The sequence below is a fragment of the Xenopus laevis genome, chromosome 6S, assembly GCF_017654675.1.
Source record: "Xenopus laevis strain J_2021 chromosome 6S, Xenopus_laevis_v10.1, whole genome shotgun sequence".
In the NCBI taxonomy this organism is placed as follows: Eukaryota; Metazoa; Chordata; class Amphibia; order Anura; family Pipidae; genus Xenopus; species Xenopus laevis.
The window spans coordinates 27,504,365-27,523,785 of record NC_054382.1 but is presented as its reverse complement, the minus strand read 5'-3'; the positions used below and the strand labels follow the sequence as shown (position 1 = coordinate 27,523,785).

Below are 19,421 nucleotides of genomic sequence, written 5' to 3'. Positions count from 1 at the left end.
ACTTCTATGAAGATGTTTAAGACCCAATTTTTATCTTGTGCCAACATAAGACTACTGGAATGAAGGGCAACCCAGCCCTCGGCTGCTCACTGCAATGTGGCACAAACTTACCTTATTTCCATTGTTCTACTGAAGTGTGATAGTTTCCATTCAAGAATTCAGAAAGGATCAGGTTCTAGCAGAGGTAGGACAATGTAATTGAGACGTAAAGTTGAGAAAATGGCAAGTAACAGCAGGAATAAAAACACTAAAGGCAATGGCACATTGAGTGATTCCTAGCATTTTACCACCCTTTCAGTTTCCAACTCAGACTCCTGACTCATAGCAAGACCCAGAATGGCAATTTGTGGGTTCTAGCAAATGCCAGATCAACAGCAATGACCAAAAATCCAAAATAGCACCCATGACTCTCTAATTTATCATAAAAAAAAATTGACAGGACACACAGAAAACTGTGTTAAAGGGGTTGTTCACCTTCAAACACTTTTTACGGTTCAGTTGGATTCAGATTGTTCGCCAGAAATAAAGACTTTCTTGTTTTCTATTTGTGACAATTTTTCTAAAATTGAAGTGTAAAGTTTCATTGTTCACCTCCTAAAGCAGCTCTGGGGGGGGGGGGGAGTCGCCGACTCTATAACTGTTCTAAATTGATACATTTAGTTGATACATTTGTTATCTTTGTCCCTGCTAAACAGAATCTCTGAGTTTCATTACAGGCAGCTGTTAGAATTGATACAATAGTTGCTAATATTCCACAGATGCTGCTGAGAAATGTATCAACTAAATGTATCAACTAAAGTATCAGCTAAATTTGTAAATTGCAAATTATAACAGTTCAGAATCTGCACCTGGCTCACTGAGCTGCCAGACTGAAAAACCAGAGACATGAACATTAAACTTTAAACTTAAATTTTGGGAAACAGTGAAAAATAAAAGATGAAAAGCATTTGAAAAAAGTTATTTATGGTGAAAAATCTGAATACAATTGCACTGAAAAAAGTGTTTGGAAGGTGAACATCCCCTTTTTAATTACAGTACAAATGTGATTGGTGGATATGAGTTTAAATATCTTGCATCTATAACTTACCATTGGCCTATGATTAAAAGTATTGTGACAACACAAACCGCTTAAGGCTGTTATCCACACCTGTACTTCAATAAAGACCAATTTTTACTATAACTGCCTGGAGGATTGCTCCTTGAGTGCCTACCCTACAAACAATACGGCGATGTCCGCTCCCTTTCTAACATTAACAAAAAGGAAACACAAACTTTGTATAAGGAAACTGTTTCTTATATTAGCACCACTAAGCAGACAAACACTCATTCTATACATTCTTCAAAAAATTGTTAATAGTGCATGTTGCAGTACAAACAAGAAAATCACGAAGTCCAGAAAGCAACGAATCACTGAAAGGCTGTTTCCCATAGACTCCATTTTATACAAATAATCCACGTTTTTAAAAATGATTTCCTTATTCTCTGTTATAATAAAACAGTACCTTGTACTTGATCCAAACTAAAATATAATTAATCCTTATTGGAAGCCAAACCAGCCTGTTGAGTTTATTTAATTTTTGAAAATTTTCTAGTAGTCTAAAGGTATAAAGATCCAAATTACAGAAAGATCTATTATCCAGAAAACCCCAGGTCCCGAGCATTCTGGATAACAAGACCCATGCCTGTATAATTCTTATAAAAGTAGGGTTTAAATATAGTTTAAACTCGTGGTACATATATTGCTTTGCCCTTGCCCATCTGCTGCCGCTTCCCAGTTGAATGGTAAAAGTGCTGCCTAAGGCAGATATTGGCACTTTCAGGTGGGGATGACCCAAGAACAGAAAATGAGCATACTAGCTGCACAGATGCTTTTCCAAATAACTGGAACAGTCCACAGTGTTTTGACCACTGCATTGCAAGTTAAGTTTGCCTCCATGCTTGTTTTGGTACTGTGAATGAATAAACAACCAGAGGCCAATGAATTAGTGCCCAGAAAAAAACACATAGGACATGTATTGCTCAGAAAATCCAATACAGGTTAATGCAGTGCACTTTAAGGTACTTTTTCCAAACTGTGGGGCTGGCCTCACAGTTGGTGTTGAATGTATATTTGCTGGTCTAAATATGCCTTAAATTATAGCAAGGTGATCAGGTTAGCAAATGTCTGTCACCGCTATCAGCTGGGCGTGACAAACAAATGTTAGGGGACATACAGTAGGGTGCTTAAAGGAACAGTAACAGCAAAAAATAAAAGTGTTTCAGTAATTTAGATATAATGCACTGTTGTCTTGCATTGTTAAAAGTTATGTGTGTGCTTCTGAAACGCAACCATTGTTTATATAAACACACTGCTGTGTAGCCATAGGGGCAGCCATTCAAGCTGAAAAAATGGGAAAATGCACAGGTTATTTGGTATATAACAGATACGCTCTGTAATGGAATGCAATGGTATTATACATAGTGCATCTGTTATCTGCTATGTACAGTAACCTGTGCTTGAATGGCTGCCCCCATGGCTACACAGCAGCTTATTTATATAAACTATAGTTGTGTTTCTGAAACAAACACACCAGTTTTTTTACCAGTGCAGGGCATTATATTTGAATTACTTTAAAACATTTTCATTTGTTGGTGTTACGCTTCCTTTAAACCGAAAAAAACAACCTGAAAAGAAATTGCTGGATTATAGAGAAATAGAAAATGATATACCCAAAATAGATGTTTATTTTATCCTGTGAGATATTTAAAACTGGTTCTAATATCCGATACTCCCATTTATGACGAAATCGATGAACACAAGCTGCTCACCAACATCCACTGCTGAATAGGGCTAAAGAAAGGAATGAATTTCTTTGGGAAATAACCACAGGAAACCACTGTTATTTCTAAATTGTACCTAGAATTCTGAAGTGAGTTGGGCCAATTTCTAGGTATATTAATAGTGAATTGTTGGACACAAGGAGCAAATAGCATAATCATAATAATTACGGACATACGTAAGCTGCTGCATTCATTCTGTGCTTAGAATTGTGCCGGTATTTAAAATAGGGGATAAAATGTACTGAGACCACCTGTGAACTGGTAACGTGCGCCAAAATAATTGCAACAAATCTCTTCTCTCTAGTGCTTTTATCCATCAAAAGCTTTCAACTAGGGATTCATAAGGATGAATCATGATAAAAGAGCACTGATGCATCGCTCTGCTGTACAGCCACCCAAACAAAGGCAAAATACAACGGCGGATTTCGAAAGACAGCAGCAAAGCCAGCAGGAGAAAGGAGTATTTGCTTTTTTTTCCATTCGAGGAAATCAAATAGCCACCAGATGAGACAACAACTAACGTTATAATTAATCACAAAATACCAACGAATATTGCTGACTGATCAGAGAGGGGAACAGAAGAGATGAAAATAAATGTGAATTAAAAATGGCAAATTATGCAAAACGTAATGAGCAGAAGAATCAAATGGAATAAAGACTACAGAAATATAAATTGTTGGAATCGTGTTTTTCCTTCTCACTAGCATGGGGTACAGTTCCCAGCACTCCCCAAAATCCATAGACATGGGAACCTTAATAAAGACAAGAGAGTTATTATAATGCCCTACACATGAGCCCACTGTATAGTTAATGTTCCATATGTTAGGAAATGTATGGGGGAACCCGGTTACCCGGTTACCCAAAAAAAGTTCAAGTTAGGACTTTTGCAGGCTATCCCGCTTCAAAAAATGAAAAGTTGCCAGCATTTTTTGAACTTAGATGCATTTGTTGGCACACAGGATATGATGTATGTGACAGAAGATTGAGGAAGTTCTAGCTACTCTATAACACTTTGCCTGGTCTGAGGTGGTGAAGGAAACGTTCTGTAAAATCAGCATTTTTAGGGAATATGCGGAGTAACGTCCATTCGCCAGAGCAAAAAGTCGCCTGGTGATAGATATGAATGAACACTAGCGACTGTCTCTTTCGCTAGCGAATTGGCGCCTGCGCCTGTTAGTAAATCAGTGATGTCCCTGCAGGTGGCAAATTGACGCTAGCGTTAGCCACTTCGCACCTTAGTAAATCTGCCCCTATGGGTCAGATTAATTAAGGGTTGAATTTTGAAGTTGAAAATACTTCGAAATTCAACCATCAAATTTAAATACTTCAAATTCGAATATCGAATTCAAAGTTCTTTCAGAGAATTCGATCGAATGAATTAAAATCGATGTGAACAATTCAAAGGATTTCATCGATCGAAGAATTTTAATTCGATGTGTAAAGACTTGGAAAAAGTTTGTAGAAGGTCCCCATAGGATAACATAGCAATTCGGCAGGTTTAATATGGCGAAGTATTGAAGTTGAATTTTATTTAAAGAGACAGTACTTCGATTATCGTATGGTCAAATATTCGAACGATTTTTCTTCGAATCTTATTCAAAGTAAATTTGAAGTCGTAGTATCCTATTCGATGGCCGAAGTATCCAAAAAATTCCTTCGAATTTCGAATTTTTTTACTTTGAACTTTTACTTTACTTTTACTTTTTTCTCGAATTCACTTCGACCCTTGATAAATCTGCCCCTATGTGTCAGAAATTAATGATACATCTAACTATCTGGTTTAGACACCTGACAAAGTATGAAAGTATGAGTCATGTAAAGACTTGTAAAGTCGCACCTTGTGACAGGTCCCTGTGCCTTGGGGGTATGGCATAAAATAGCCACCCCATAAAAAAAAAAAACATCTATCACTTTAGTATCACAAGTGTGCTGTCCATAAACAGCCTGATGAGTTTCAAGCTCTCTCTATTATTTACTCAAAGCCTATGAAAAAATGGCAAGTCTAGTACTGATTCTTAAAGGAAAACTATACCCCCAAAATGAACACTTAAGCAACAGATAGTTTATCTCATATTAAGTGGCATATTAAAGAATCTTACCAAACTGGTATATATATTTAAGTAAATATTGCCCATTTACACCTCTTGCCTTGAACCACCATTTTGTGATGGTCTGTGTGCTGCCTCAGAGATCACCTGACCAGAAATACTGCAGCTCTAACTGTAACAGGAAGAAGTGTTGAAGCAAAAGACAGAACTCTGTCTGTTAATTGGCTCATGTGACCTAACAAGTATAGTTTGTTTGGTATGTTTGTTTGCACAGTGAATCGTAGAATCCCTGGGCGGCCTTTAATTTTTAAAATAGCAATTTTCTATTTACGATTACCCAATGGCACATACTACTAGAAAAGTATATTATTATGAAAATGGTTTATTTACATGAAGCAGGGTTTTACATATGAGTAGTTTTATGCAATATCTTTTCATAGAGACTTACATTGTTTGGGGGCTATAGCTTTCCTTTAATGGAGTGCCTACTGTCCCTACATGTAGCAATTGGTTTGCCTTTCCCGTTGGGGCACCTGAGCTTCTATCTACATGTGAACATTTTACTAACCTCCACCCTAGATTCTTTATCTATTTGTGACCATTTTCTAATATTGAAGTTTAAAGTTTCATTTTTCACCTTCTTAGGTATTTCTAAAGCAGGATCTGGAAGGGGGGGGTCACCAACTTTGTAAACTGTTCTAATTGATACATTTCGTTGATATCGTTGTTATCTTTGTCCCTATTGAGCAGAATCCCTAAGTATCATTAAAGGCAGCTGTTAGAACTGATACAATAGTTGCTAATATTCCACAGATACTGCTGAGAAATGTATCAACTAAATGTTCATAGTCTGCAACTGCATTACTGAGCTGTCAGACTTGAGAAAAACTCCTGTTTTTTAACATGGTTCATATGGGTCTGAAAGATATTTTATTAATAGCCTCACAAACATATCTGCATTTTTCCATTATTATGAAAAAATGGAAACCGAATTTACATTATCTGTGAAACAGCTGTTTTTCTGTGGATTTGCTATATATACATATCTCTCAGGAGTCTAACAGATACTAAGCCATCCCTTCTTATCCACATGGAATACAACTTTCAAGTTCAGAAATTGAACACAATTGGTGCACAGAAAAGCAATATAACCCACTGCCATTCTATGTGTTCATTAAAGTCAGCATTCAGAAGACAAAAATCTTGGCACAAGAAAAGTATTTGTCTTTCTGTCATTTACTTATTATAAAAGTTATAACTTGCATTTAAACATATGCTAGTCCCTGAATATAATGCTTTCAGAGCCTAGTATTATACTGGGCTGGGTTGCTATCTATATATTATATGGCCTTTGCAGCCAACCCAGCAGCAGTCTGATTGGTTGCAGTCAGCCCTATTTTAGGCCAGCCCTCCGAACACTCCTTGCTGGTGCATTATTGGCCTTCCTAGTGCTGTGGCAGAGCCCCTCGCTAGGTTGTTTCAGCTCTTGCCCTTTTCCCTGTGATTCTTCCTTGCCTAGGTCTGCCTTGTCCTTCCCTGTCTTGCCTTGCTTATTTTGTCTTAACCTTTCCCTGTTTTGTCTCACCTTGTCCTGAACTTTGTCTAATTTCTCTTGCCCTGTTCTGCCTTGCTTTCCCCTTCCAGTTGTACTCCAGTCCTGCCTTTAACCTTGGATCGACCTTGCCCTACCCTGCTTTCCTTGCTATTCTGTATCTTGATCTGCTTCTCACTCCAAACCTTTCCCTGCCTTGACCTTGTACTGACCTTACTTTGCCTGTTCCTTATTCTTGCTTCCTGTCCCTGCCTTGTACCTTGTAACCCCTCATTTCTCCTGCTATCCCCTCCAGTCCTCTCCTGCTATCCGCTCCAGTCCTCTCCTGCTATCCACTCCAGTCCTCTCCTGCTATCCGCTCCAGTCCTCTCCTGCTATCCGATCCAGTCCTCTTCTGCTATCTGATCCAGTCCTCTCCTGCTATCTGCTCCAGTTCTCTCCTGCTATCCGCTCCAGTCCTCTCCTGCTATCTGCTCCAGTCCTCTTGCTATCCAGTCCTCTTACTATTCTGCTCTAGTCTCCTTCTGCACTCTATCCCCAGTTTGATCTGATCTTTGCCCGCACCATCCTGTCCCATCCAGTCTGTTCTTGTCCTGAGTCGTCGCCCTCTTCATCTTGCCTAGTCCAGTGCTGATCTTCGCCCTCTCCGTCCTGTTCTGCTCTGCACCTGGTCCAGTCTCATCACCCTCATCAACCTGTTCCTGACTTTCCTTTACATGTTCCCTAGGCACTTACAGCTCCTGCCTCAAGGACTCACCTTCCCCCATCAGTCTCCAGAACACCCCCTACCTAATCCTTGACAGGTCCAAAGCCACAGGAAAGAAGATGTCATTTCATTCCAAGGTTCTCAACTCCTTTTTCCATTTGCACTTAATTCATTGTCTTGAAACACAACAAAAATCTGTCATGAGCAGTCCTGACTGATTTCTGGTGAATGTCCAAGGGAATCTTAAAGGGGACATATAGCACATATTTTCCCAATGCATCAAACCATGTACAATAATATAAAATAAAATAAATAGTTTTTATTTGACCTTTTGGGTCAAAATTGGCTCTGTTTCTGATTGAAAACTGTGCTCAGCCTATCTCCTTGGCAAGCTTCCTGTTCAGGAGTTTCCAGTATGAGTCTCTGGAGAATCCAGGATTCAGTTAGGGATTCAGCCAGGATTCAGCCTTTTTCAGCAGAATTCGGATTCAGCCGAGTCCTTGTGCCTGGCCAAACCGAATCCGAATTTCTTTCCCTCTCTGCCCTGCTATGATCTGGTAAACGGAAAGTACTGTTTAAATAAAACATAATCTGCTACAGAGAGATTATGAGAAAGTATTTTATTTTTTGCTGGCGGCAATGTATATCAGGAGTTAGTGTAAATAACAATAGTCATTTTCTACACAGTATTATTTTGTATACAAAAAGCAATCAACATCTTTTGGGGATTTCTTTGTAACTCCCTGTATCTGTTGTTATATGTTATACAATTCCAGAACATCGCTTGTGTTTATTCACTGAAGAATATTGAGGAAGCATGAGTAATATCTGGGGGCCACATGGGACATAACTGTTCAGTGAGTTTGCAATTGATCCTCAGCATTCAGCTCAGATTCAAAAGCAACAGTTATGGCCCATGTGGCCCCCACTCAAGTCACTGATTGGTTACTGCCTCAGTGGAAACCAAGAGAGTTAAAAAAGCAGGAAGTAGTTATCTGGCTATTATGTTAGACATCCAGTCACTCCAGCCTTTATACATTACATTTTTGGCTAACTACTGTATATTAGAAACATGTTTTATTTTGCACAGTCTATCTATTTAACCAGTTTTTATTTTTATACTGCATAATTCCTTTAAGGCCTGCAGACATAGTATTCAAATATTAAGAGACATTATAGTAATGCACACAACTTGCACACAGTCTCTCTAGCAACACCACAAAAATCATGCAAAACAACAGACCTACTGCCAACTTGCATTTGAGTAGAACTATCGCTATTAGCAAATATTATTCATTTAATTTCATCTATTTCTTCACAACTGTAGGTTCTTTCTGTCAATGATGCCATTTGCATTCTCTGGTATAATGGGCTCCCCAGAATGCACCATGCCTCTGGCAGGAAGACATGGCAATACACAGGTGCACCCCTGATTTTTCACTAGATAAGCGGTGATTCAATTGCACCTGTGAAACAATGTAACTTTGTTTTTGCGGCTGCCAAAGATTATGATAGCACCTGGTAGCGTCTAATTTTGCAAAGAAAACACATCTTCAGCTGAATAAATGTAAATATATATTTTGCATCTAACTGGTTGCTATGCCTGCAATGCCTCATTGAGAGAGTAGGAGATTGAATGAAAGTGGTCTCATGTGTACACAGAAATTGTATCCTTTGACCTCTGTGCACATGAAGGTTTGAATATAATGTTTAAACTTCAAGTAGATGCATTGTCCAGCAATAGCTGCAGACACTGTTGACTGTGAACCTTCCCATACAGAGTAATACAAGTTAACGATGAGGAATTTGCATAATGAGTCACAGGGAAAATCTCCAATGTGAGCCAGCCCTTAGAGAAAAGTTCAGTTCAAACAAAGCAAAAGTCAACAAAACAATCCAAAAGCTATTTGTCCTAAGAACAAACGAATACGTAACACGTTTAGACATTAGACAGTTGTCTTTTGCAAGAACACAAGGGAGCAGCTCAGTCAATAGAGGCAGGAATTTATGTAATCACAGGATATGGAAGATGATTACCACTTATTTAAAGTGCTGGGGAATGAAAAGTCTAACAACCTTTTTATTGAATAAAAATCTGCTCCACTTAATGTCTCCGAGCTTTCATAGAACTTTATATCTTCTTGCTTGATAGTAAACGATTTTGGCTGCTTGTTAAATCAAATTTGCTGTGCCCATAAAAGTCTTTCACTAAATAACAGAAGGTTGTTAGAAGTCACTCACAAGAGGGTGAAGTGTCAGTATTAATGACTAGGAAACAGTTCTAAGCCGCGGTTTTCTTCAAGCCTTGTCTAAGCAGCCAATCAATACCATGCATCTGAGCACATTTATCAGAATTAAACGGACCTCGTTCAATTCTTATGACTTGACTATTGTAACGGACAAACTGGGAGGCAGGAATCAGAAGCCTGAAAACCACACACACACACACTGTGTGTTCTTGCACATATACACACATATGCATATATACATAAAAAGGGATGTGTATATATATATATATAAAAAAAAGAAATATATATATATATATATATATACATATATATATATATACACATATATATATATATATATATGTGTATGTTACCTGTTATGCAGAATGCCCGGGATCTGGGGATTTCTGGAAAAGGGATCTTTCTGTAATTTGGATCTTCATACCATAAGTCTACTAGAAAATCATGTAAACATTAAGCAAAACCCAACAGGCTGGTTCTACTTTCAATAAGTATTGTTTAGATCTTAGTTTGGATCAAGTACAAGATGCTGTTTAATTATTACAAAGAAAAAGGAAAAGATTTTTAAAAAATTTGGATTATTTGGATAAAATTATTTGGATAAAATGGAGACTATGGGAGCAGGCCTTTCCATAATTCAGAGCATTCTGGATAATGGGTTTCCAGATAACAGACCCCATACCTGTATATATATATATATATATATATATATATATATATATATATATATATATATATATATAACGCCTAATGGTTTTAAAAAATAGTGGTGAGCACAACTTTCCCTTGTTTGTTATAGTTTATACAGGAGCAGTGACCAGCTCCATGTTGTAGCTCCCACCCTTCCCAGCTATAGTCAGGTGATTCCACTGGTGTCTAATAAAAGGGCAGCCAAGTATGGAGGTTTACTTTGAAAGCAGCAAGTTAAGTTGCAGGTAAAACCAAGTCCCTTTGTAAAATGTATAATGAAGCAATAGAATTCTTAATGAATCAGATGAAAATTGAGTGTAGGACTGGCCAGATATGGGATGACTTTGACGTAGTTGGCCAGCTTAAATATATTGCAATATATGGACAAACAATCCCTGTTTTGTTTAAAGGGTAAGGCATTTTTTAGTAGCAGTATGCACAAAATGTCTCTGTCTTAAATATATTGATAATGGGTTGAGTGCAGAGGACTCTTGTATTTGACTATATATATATATATATATATATATATATATATATATATATATATATATATATATATATATATATATATATAGATAGCTATATACGTGTAGAGCAGGACAGCACCCATCTTCTTCAAAAAATAGCTGCCCCTGTGCGCGGAATAAAGTGCATTTACGAAAAGAACAAAAAAACAGAACCAGGGGTCTTGTAGTGAAAAACTTGTATTGTTACATAGTATTTAAAACCAACGTTTCAGTCCCTATTGGTATTGATAAAGGTCTGTTTCTTTTTTATATATATATATATATATATATATATATATATAGATAGATAGATAGATGTACATATATATATTCTGACATTTAGGTGTTCTATTATTATTTTCTAACTCTTAATGGTGGAACATATTTTCTCTCACACCCTTGGCAATCATAGTATTGTTTAATTATTATTATTATTAATAAAAATACTTCACCTGGGGTTCTAATTAGATAACAGTACCATTTTAACATACATGAATGGAGTTCTAAACTCAGCTCTGGTGTTTCATTTGTAGCATATTCTCTTTCACCTCTAGTCATCATCAGAGGGAAAAGTGTTTACTGACCCCCAAGGAATATGGCCTTTTTTCTTATACATAGAAAGCTCAGCAGGGACCTATTCAGCTTTATGGTATCTAATAAATCAATGCTGCCTGCATGTGAATTGCTACAACTGAGAGCGCTCTGATCTTTCAATCACTTGGCCGTTTAAGCGGTGTGTGCGCTCTCCATGGTGCTGAACTGGGAAGGAAAGTGCTGATAGACACAGGTAACGACGGGTCTGGATTCCAGTCTTGAAAGTGCGGCAACTCTGCAGTGCTGCAAAACATCGTTTATATTGTCCCCCATTATGGCCCTTGTGAATACTGGGCCTTCTGACCAGAAAATAGATGGACAAAAAATAGCTTCAATAATCCTGAGAACAGAATAGTCTGAGAACAACAATTATGAAGAAATAGCCTATTGAAATTGTAAAGTTTCGATATTAATACAAATTCTATTTCCATCTGCTCTTAAAGACCATTGCCAGGAGGACTGTATTAAATCTGCGGGTATAAAAATATAAATAGAATAATATGGATTGATAAGAGGATGATAAAGACAGACAGACAAAGAGGAGTCAAGCCTAGCCGGATAATAAGGCAACTGACAGTTTGTTAGTATCTCTACAGACTATGGTATTAAAAGAAACATTAGTATTATGAACTATAACGCTGCGCAATGAGCTTCTAATAAAGCTGTAGGTAGGACTCTTCCCTCCTATGTCAGTAGCAGGCAGTTCCACACATGCAGCTTTATCCGGCCGGCACAATACAAAAGAAGCAGTTTAACCCCTCACCATCAGGGTTATTTCCAGCAGATTCCAGGACACTACAAATGTGCCCCATCCCCTCTCAATGTAGAAAGCAAGCAGCCTAGGAAATAAAGGACTCCGACTGAGCATATGGCAAGGCATTCATTTCACGTATATAGATTCAAGTGACCCTAATCCATTTAGTCATTTTTGTTCTTATTCCGTGCGGGTTTCAGATCATTTATCTGTTACCCATCACTGGTAGCCTGTCCCTGCCTCACTAGCACGGGGAATTACACAGATTCCAAACCCCAAAGTGCAGACGGTTTCTAAGGAAACACCATTTGTTTCCAAAGGAGCAATTTATGTTATTGTGAGTAAAATAAATAGACCAAGACAGCCCATAACATGGTCAATGCTTTTGTGGATTATTTTATGTTTCACTCCCTCTCTCCGTCTGGCTCATTTATATATCCCTATATGCACTTTTCTCCTACTAGTTCTCTCTCTTTACTAGTTATACATGCCATTTTAAGTTGCCTTATATTTCTCTCTCCCTCTGTGTATGTGTGTGTGTATGTGTCAAGTATATGTCTTTGTCTATATATTGTGCTGTGTGCCTATTAGTTTCTTACGTTCTTTGTTTGCACCTTTTCCTTCTCAGACTTTCTCTCCAATATTGTGTTTCTGTTTTCTCACTTTCCTTTTATTAACTCTGTGCTTGTGTGTGTTACAGATAAAATGTGTGGATGAAAGTGGGTTAAAGCAGGGAGAGTGAGAATGAAGGAGATAGAGTGTGTTGAATATAGAGTAGAACCCCAATTTTACATCCCCTGATTTTAAGTTTCCCTCATTTTACATTGTTGTTTTGGGGTCCCACCTACATATTATGCATAATACATTTTCCTGGATTTTACACCATTTATTTCTGGTCCCCCTGAAAAATGTAAAATTGGGGTTCTACTGTATCTACTTTTTCCTCTTCCTGTTTTCCTTGTTTCCCCTTTCCTCACCCTGTTCCTTTTTAACTTACTTCCTTTTTTCTTTAATCATGTATTAGTTTGTCTTTTCAACTTCCTTTCATTATTTCCTCATGTCTTCTTTGTCTTCCAACCGGCATAAGTTTAAAAAAAGAAAAGAAAAAACAATGGTCCTTATTAAAATTAACATATATTGTTGCTGAATATTCTGCATTTGGTTTAAAAGAGTTTTATAATTGGCAGTTAAATGTTGCCATAAAATAATATATAAAGACTGGGGGTAACCGAAAGCTAAGTGTGTTGGGGATAAGCTGCAGAAAGAGCAGGGCTAGAGCGTGTGTATATATATGTATGTGTATATATATATATATATATATATATATATATATATATATATATATATATATATATATATATATATATATATATATCACTCCAATAAAGCTTTGCATAGCAATTGGGAGCTGGGGGCAGGCATTGCTCATATGAATCTGACAAAGGCAACTCAGGAATTTGCTGGTAATATTCATCTGGGGGCCACTTTCATTAAGCCTCATTCACTGGCCATGGACAATGAATTGAGTGACAAGCTCACTGCAGAGGCTTTTTATCCTTGATGAAGTGCTTGCCAGGCCTTGGATATTTCCCCCTTTTATTGTCACATTCCTTGAACAGAGTCGTCAACATGTCAATCTGCTCCTTTCAATCGCTAAAGCCTTGTCTCCCAAGCACCCAAGAGGCTGGGTAGAAACTGACTTTACAAGATGAGTTAGTTGTGAGCTAAACTGACTGATAAATCACATTCCTGTTTCGTCAAATGGAAAGAGCCCTCATTTCTGTACAGTTGCACCCAGGCGCAGAATCGCATACAAGCGCAATAGCGGCAAAATATAAATGCCAGTAGGTAATGGACTGGCCTTGGTCACCCTTATACCTGGGTGATAGTAGGAAGGGTGAAGCAAGTTTGTTCTAGACATGATCCCCAGTGTAAATCCCCCTTTCAGAGATAGTTAATGTGCTTTTCTGCAGTCTCTGCTGCACCACAAAAGCCCATATCTCTTGACAGAGGAAGGGTTAAATTGAGGCCGATTCATATTAAATCTAAGATGATTCTCAAATTTTAATTTCCTTAGAAAAAGAGAAATCATCAGTTGGTCGAATGAATCCAGAAATAAGGTGTCAGTTGGGTTGAGAGGGAAGTACAGAGTTACAGTAAATGTCGCTGTCACCAAAAGGTTATTTGATGTGCATTGGATTTTGCCTTGTCACAATGGGGCTATAAAGCATAAACAGCGAGCCATTTACTTCCCCCGAAAGGTAATTTACCGCCAAGCAAAGGCTAAATGCGGTTTCTCAATTACAGTTTTGACCTTTTAGAAAGTGACAGTAGAGGGGGGGGGGCCTTAATGTGGCCTAAGGAATGAGCTGACACCCGGTAAACTGGGAAGGCTGCCATTATACAGCTCGAATGTGATTGCAGGACTCACCAGCAATGATCGAACAGCCCTAGGATTCCAGGGTATCAGAAGCTGAAAGACTCAGCTCTATCTATTAGTATACAGAGGGGCTAAAAGGCATGGGGTTATACTATATAGAATCTGCTGTATTAATATACTATACAGATAGAAGCACCGATCTCTCCTACACACCCTGGACTAAATTGTTTGTTCAGTTCACCTGAATTAAACTTAAATTGTCGTTAGAACATCCTTATAACAAATCTGTTATTCAGCCTGGAAAACAAGACCTACATATTCCTAAACTCTGTTTTCATTATACTAATATATACACACAAATTAAAAGAATGCCTATATTCTGGCACCAGCACCTGTCAGCGTATAAGGAAGGACAAGGACGGCGTAGGGCACTGTATATGCCTTGGTGACTATCTCTCTTTATTCATAAGCAGTATGTGCAAAGCAAAAGTATATACTGACATGTACTGTATAGAAATACTCTGTTAAATACAATTACCTGTCACCCTCAGATTCCAGGTGTGTTTTATATATCGATCAAAAAGGAAGGAAAACGAAATGAGTAAATCTTAAAAGGTGTATTTCTTTAAAGTGTCACTATCACTGCATGATTTTAAAAATGGAAGAAATGACTTGTTCAAGCTGCACTGATCCAAAGTCACCCGAAAATTGTTGAAGAGTTGTTGCTTTCAAAGAGCAGAAGGTGGGAGTCTAAAGAGGAGGAATATCAATGGTTAATTCAGACCTGACATTTTAGAGGTCACTGTAGGATGAGTACGTAATTAGAACCTGCTGGGCCTATTCTTTTATATTTGTAGTTTTCAGTTTGCTTAAAAACTCCATTGTGCCATGCAATTACTCTGAAAGAAATGAGGGAAAATCGATATCCCGGTATAGAATAATATTGTATAGGGACCATAGTTACCTGGGAGACGATTCCTCCCTAAAATTCTCTTGGACTTAATCAGAACTGGGAAGGGGGAGAATGAGCTTTAGTACGTCAACACTCAAGGACAGGGAGTCAGAGATGGAGGAGCAGGCTTTGCTGGGATTTAGGGAGGCTAGATGAGGTCCCCAATGTAAAGGAAACAAACGTATGTTATTCAGGGATGTCCATCTACAGTTCTTCCTCCAAGAGTACATGCCATATCTCCATACTATATATCTAACAGGCTTGATATGTAATATGAAAGGTTTTTTTTTTTTTTATTAATGCTTTTGCCTCTAGAAACCCCTGGGATGTTCAGGGCCCAGGAATCCTCTAACTACCCCCAAGGACATTTGCAGAGGTCATGCCATGGGATGCACAGAATATATCTTCCAATTCAGCTCCTTTGGATCCTGTTAAACTTTGTGTGGACCTAGGGGTGAAATCTAAGGGATGGAATCTAAAGTGTTTATATCACTGAAGTCCTATACACAAAGGTATATTTGCCTGACATACAGGTATTTGCTACATACACCGATACTATAGGAATCAGCGAAAAAAGTAGTTGTTTAGTAAATATAGCAGAATTCTAGGATCTGTTTATAAGACATATTTAGTAATAACGGAGATGCCTTCTTTAGCGCTGGAATGAGCCAATGTATATACTGTAATTAAATTTTCAGTCCCATGATCTTCCCCAAGATTTTCTAATAAAAAAGGGCAGAGTGATATTTCACAACAAAACCGAAATTATTTAAATTTAAAGAAACATACCCTGAAAATAAAGTGTTTGTGTGTATATATATATATATATATATATATATATATATATATATATATATATATATTTAATTTTTTTTCTTTAATTTAAGGATTCTCTGGCTTTATTGCTTGGGATCTGTGTTGCCTTGAGTGAAATTGGAAAATTGTATCCTATTCCACAATTGCCAACCCCCTGTGAAAATGCATTCAGGTAATGAAGTCTGTAACTAAACGGTAATTGAATCAGCATAATTTGCACACTGAATGGTTTTCAAATGCTCCCAGTTTACAATTAAAGTAGAATTAATGCGCTTGTTGTTCAGAATGCGCTGCGTTAGAATAAATCCAATGCAGTTGCTATAATGAGAGAAAAAGCATTTTGGAGCCAACAAACACATTTCAGATATGAAGGCAGCATATTGATTTCATTCCATTTTTTCGGGCAATTATTTGTGAGTTATGGAAACAGGGAGAGAATTATGCAGGAACTTGTAGATAGAAGTTGGGGGGAAGGAGAAAAAGAAGTTATGCAAGTCAGGGTTCAGCTTTTGTGCCTTGGATAAAATGAGCTCATTCCCTTCCATGGCCCGGTGTAGACTTTCAGCTCATTTATGGATAAAAGGGAGAGGAAAAATGAAAGAGCCTTTTGCCACTCAGGCACCGGATTTCCTTTAATAGTGACTGCACAATGAAGCGATTCCTTGAGTATTTGCTCTCGAATCTTAATCAACAAAAAAACAGTGGGCGCACTTGAAGTGCAAGCAGCTGTGTCTGACGCTCCAGCCTTCACCTGGCACAGCCTTAAGGTGGCAAGTGCCACTGGATGTGACATGCAGCGCCCTCGTGTGGCAAAGCTGGGTCAAGGACCCCTACGCACAAGCTACTAGACATGCCAACATCAGGGCGAGCCTTTTAGCAAAAAAAGTCTAACTTATATCACCCCCTCCTTTTATGTGCTGGAATCCCCTTACGAACTTGTAATTGTTCGGCAAGGCCCCAGTACTGCAGGGGTTAAGCAAGGAGCCTTATGACTCGGTCAGCTCCAGCAGCTGAATTTAACTCTCACAGCCCCTTCCCATATGGTCACAGGCAAATGAACGATGGCTGGACACCCACAGAGCAGTGCACAGAGGACTGGGAAATGTCTTTGCTGTTAATGATGCACTTTCTAACTCTACAACTGGAAAGAAGTATTAAAAAAGTAATTAGGACACCATTCCACCCTCATTGAACAGGAGAGGATTGAGACGGTCAGTGGAATCAATACCCTGAGCCCTTTGCAACAGTCATTGTTTCTAAATGGGATACTAAAGTCACAGCTTGTATCGACTTTGTACAGAAGTTCCACCCTGGCACAGTCTATGCATTCAGTCTACTAACTTCCACGTAACTTTCTCTGGCATTGGGTGTTCTACATAGCTGTTTCCTTCTTTTCCCCACTGTGAATCTAGCAATTGGCGTGCAAACTGCGGCCCTCCTGCTGTGCGTTCTTCCTCCTGAGTTGAAGGGCCACAGGTTACACAATGCATAAAGTTGTACTTTTACATAACTCCCACAGAGAATGATTTAAAGAGGTTGGTGAGAGTGCTGTGCCCTCCCAGTCCCACTTCAGTTCCCTCTCCCTGAGTATCCCTACCTACCAGATGAGATCTATTCAAACAACCTGCATAACGAGCTGAGCAAGTCCAGCAGCACTTTGTACTTATTAGGCAAGTAGAAGTATGGCACTTACCAGCTGAAGGGTGGCTTGGAGCAGGAGCACAGAGAGCCAGTACACAGGCTGCATCCTCCCTGATCAAAACTTACTCGGGTCCTGTTTGCTCTGTTCTATTCCTTCAAGAACATAAATCCAAGCCTGACATCCACTTTTACAGCACCTGGACAGCTCCCTCCAGCCTAGATAGAAAGGAAATTATACACTCCATGACCACAAGACAAGCTTACACTCTGAGACAGGGGAGAGAGGAGCAGGCAGCTGCAAAGGGTTACAGGAGGAAGGGGAACTAATAGAAAAAAGCTTTGCGAGGAAGTTAATCCAGCGGAGAAGCAATCGCACAGTGGTTGGATGCCAGCAGGATTATTCTGCAGATAGATCACTTGCGATCAGTCCAAGTGTGCGTGTTTTGAGGGTGGGGGTTGAAGCCAGAATGCAATAGGTTGCTGAGTATGAATAGGCAGCCCCTGCTTGCTGGAACTCGCAGCTTTTACTGACTGCCTTGCTCTGTCTCTGAGGCTAAAGCCTGCAAGGGAGCTCAGCCCAAGCACAATCTGCAGCAGGGGTAGAGCCAAGCACAGGGTGCCAGGCATGAAGGGCATGGGACCCTCAATTTAGTTCACGGTCAATTTATCTGCACATAACAAAACTACCAAATAAGTAAGGGTTGTGGGGTAAAAATGCAGAAAAAATTGCAGCCCCCCTCCCCACACACGCACCCCTCTCATCCCCACCCAAACTAGATACAGCTCCATTTAACAGTAACCACAGCCCAAAGAAAGTGCAACTGACTTGCCTCTATTTGCATCTGGCCATGCAAGGTGTCCAGACAGTCGCTGCAAACATTCTGCACCCAAGAAGTCCCAGTTCTCAGGTTTAACGGGTGACAGACAGGCACAGGTCTAGCAATCAGATCTGTTACACTCTCTAGTAGCTGTTGCAGCCCGGAGGTGGAATAAATGTCGCTCAGTTAACTTGTAGCACCTTCAGGGACCTCTCCAAGAGCCCAAAGAGTTTTCCAGGACAGGTCTTGCTTGCTATAACAAATACTGGAAAAGGTTACTGCAAATGGTATTGCTTTGCTGACTCTCTGATGAAAAAAAAATAGACTCGCCTGCCTCTTCTCTCCAATTAGAAAGTTCATCCATATGAGGCTGGAAGGGAACTCTGTTCATTTCAAGTATTTGGCTGCAGGATCTCCCATGATCGATCATCATTTGCTCCAAACGTTTAATTGCACTTTAAGCCTTCTGTTCCCATTTGTGATAAAGGAGGTGTGTGACAAAGAATTGTCTGGAGAGACCACCACATTATTTCACACACACACACAGCTATTAAAGTGTTTTTATTTGTGATACAATAGGAAGAAAACCAAATAGGCGGTTGCATTCTTAACAACAGAGCAGCTTGATTACTGGGATTGCAACGTGCTGCTAAATGCCATCACAGGGAGTGAGCAATAAGGCTCTGTGCCAGCTTAGTGGAGTTAATGGATGATTTCCTCATGGAGAGGGTCAGTCATAAAGAGCCTGCAACTCTCTAACTCAGATGAACTCAGTGGAAAGCTGGCTGTCTCCTCCAAGAGCCCCTGCCACTTCCAACTGCCAACATGTTGAAGAGGACTTTTTGACCTTGCCTCCGCTGATGCAGTGATATTTCTGTCAGACAAGGCTTGCCTT

The 19,421-nt window shown here is 39.0% G+C and overlaps 1 protein-coding gene across 1 annotated transcript in view; it reads right to left on the bottom strand.

Annotated features, from left to right (window-relative positions):
* nxph1.S (neurexophilin 1 S homeolog) overlaps positions 1–18,263 on the bottom strand; it is a 187,410-nt gene extending 169,147 nt beyond the window's left edge. Inside the window, exon 1 of the mRNA XM_018269488.2 lies at positions 17,761–18,263. Within this exon, the coding sequence (XP_018124977.2) occupies positions 17,761–17,814 (54 nt within the window). The 5' untranslated portion in view covers positions 17,815–18,263. The remainder of the gene's footprint in view (positions 1–17,760) is intronic.
* Between the last annotated feature and the right edge of the window lie 1,158 nt (positions 18,264–19,421).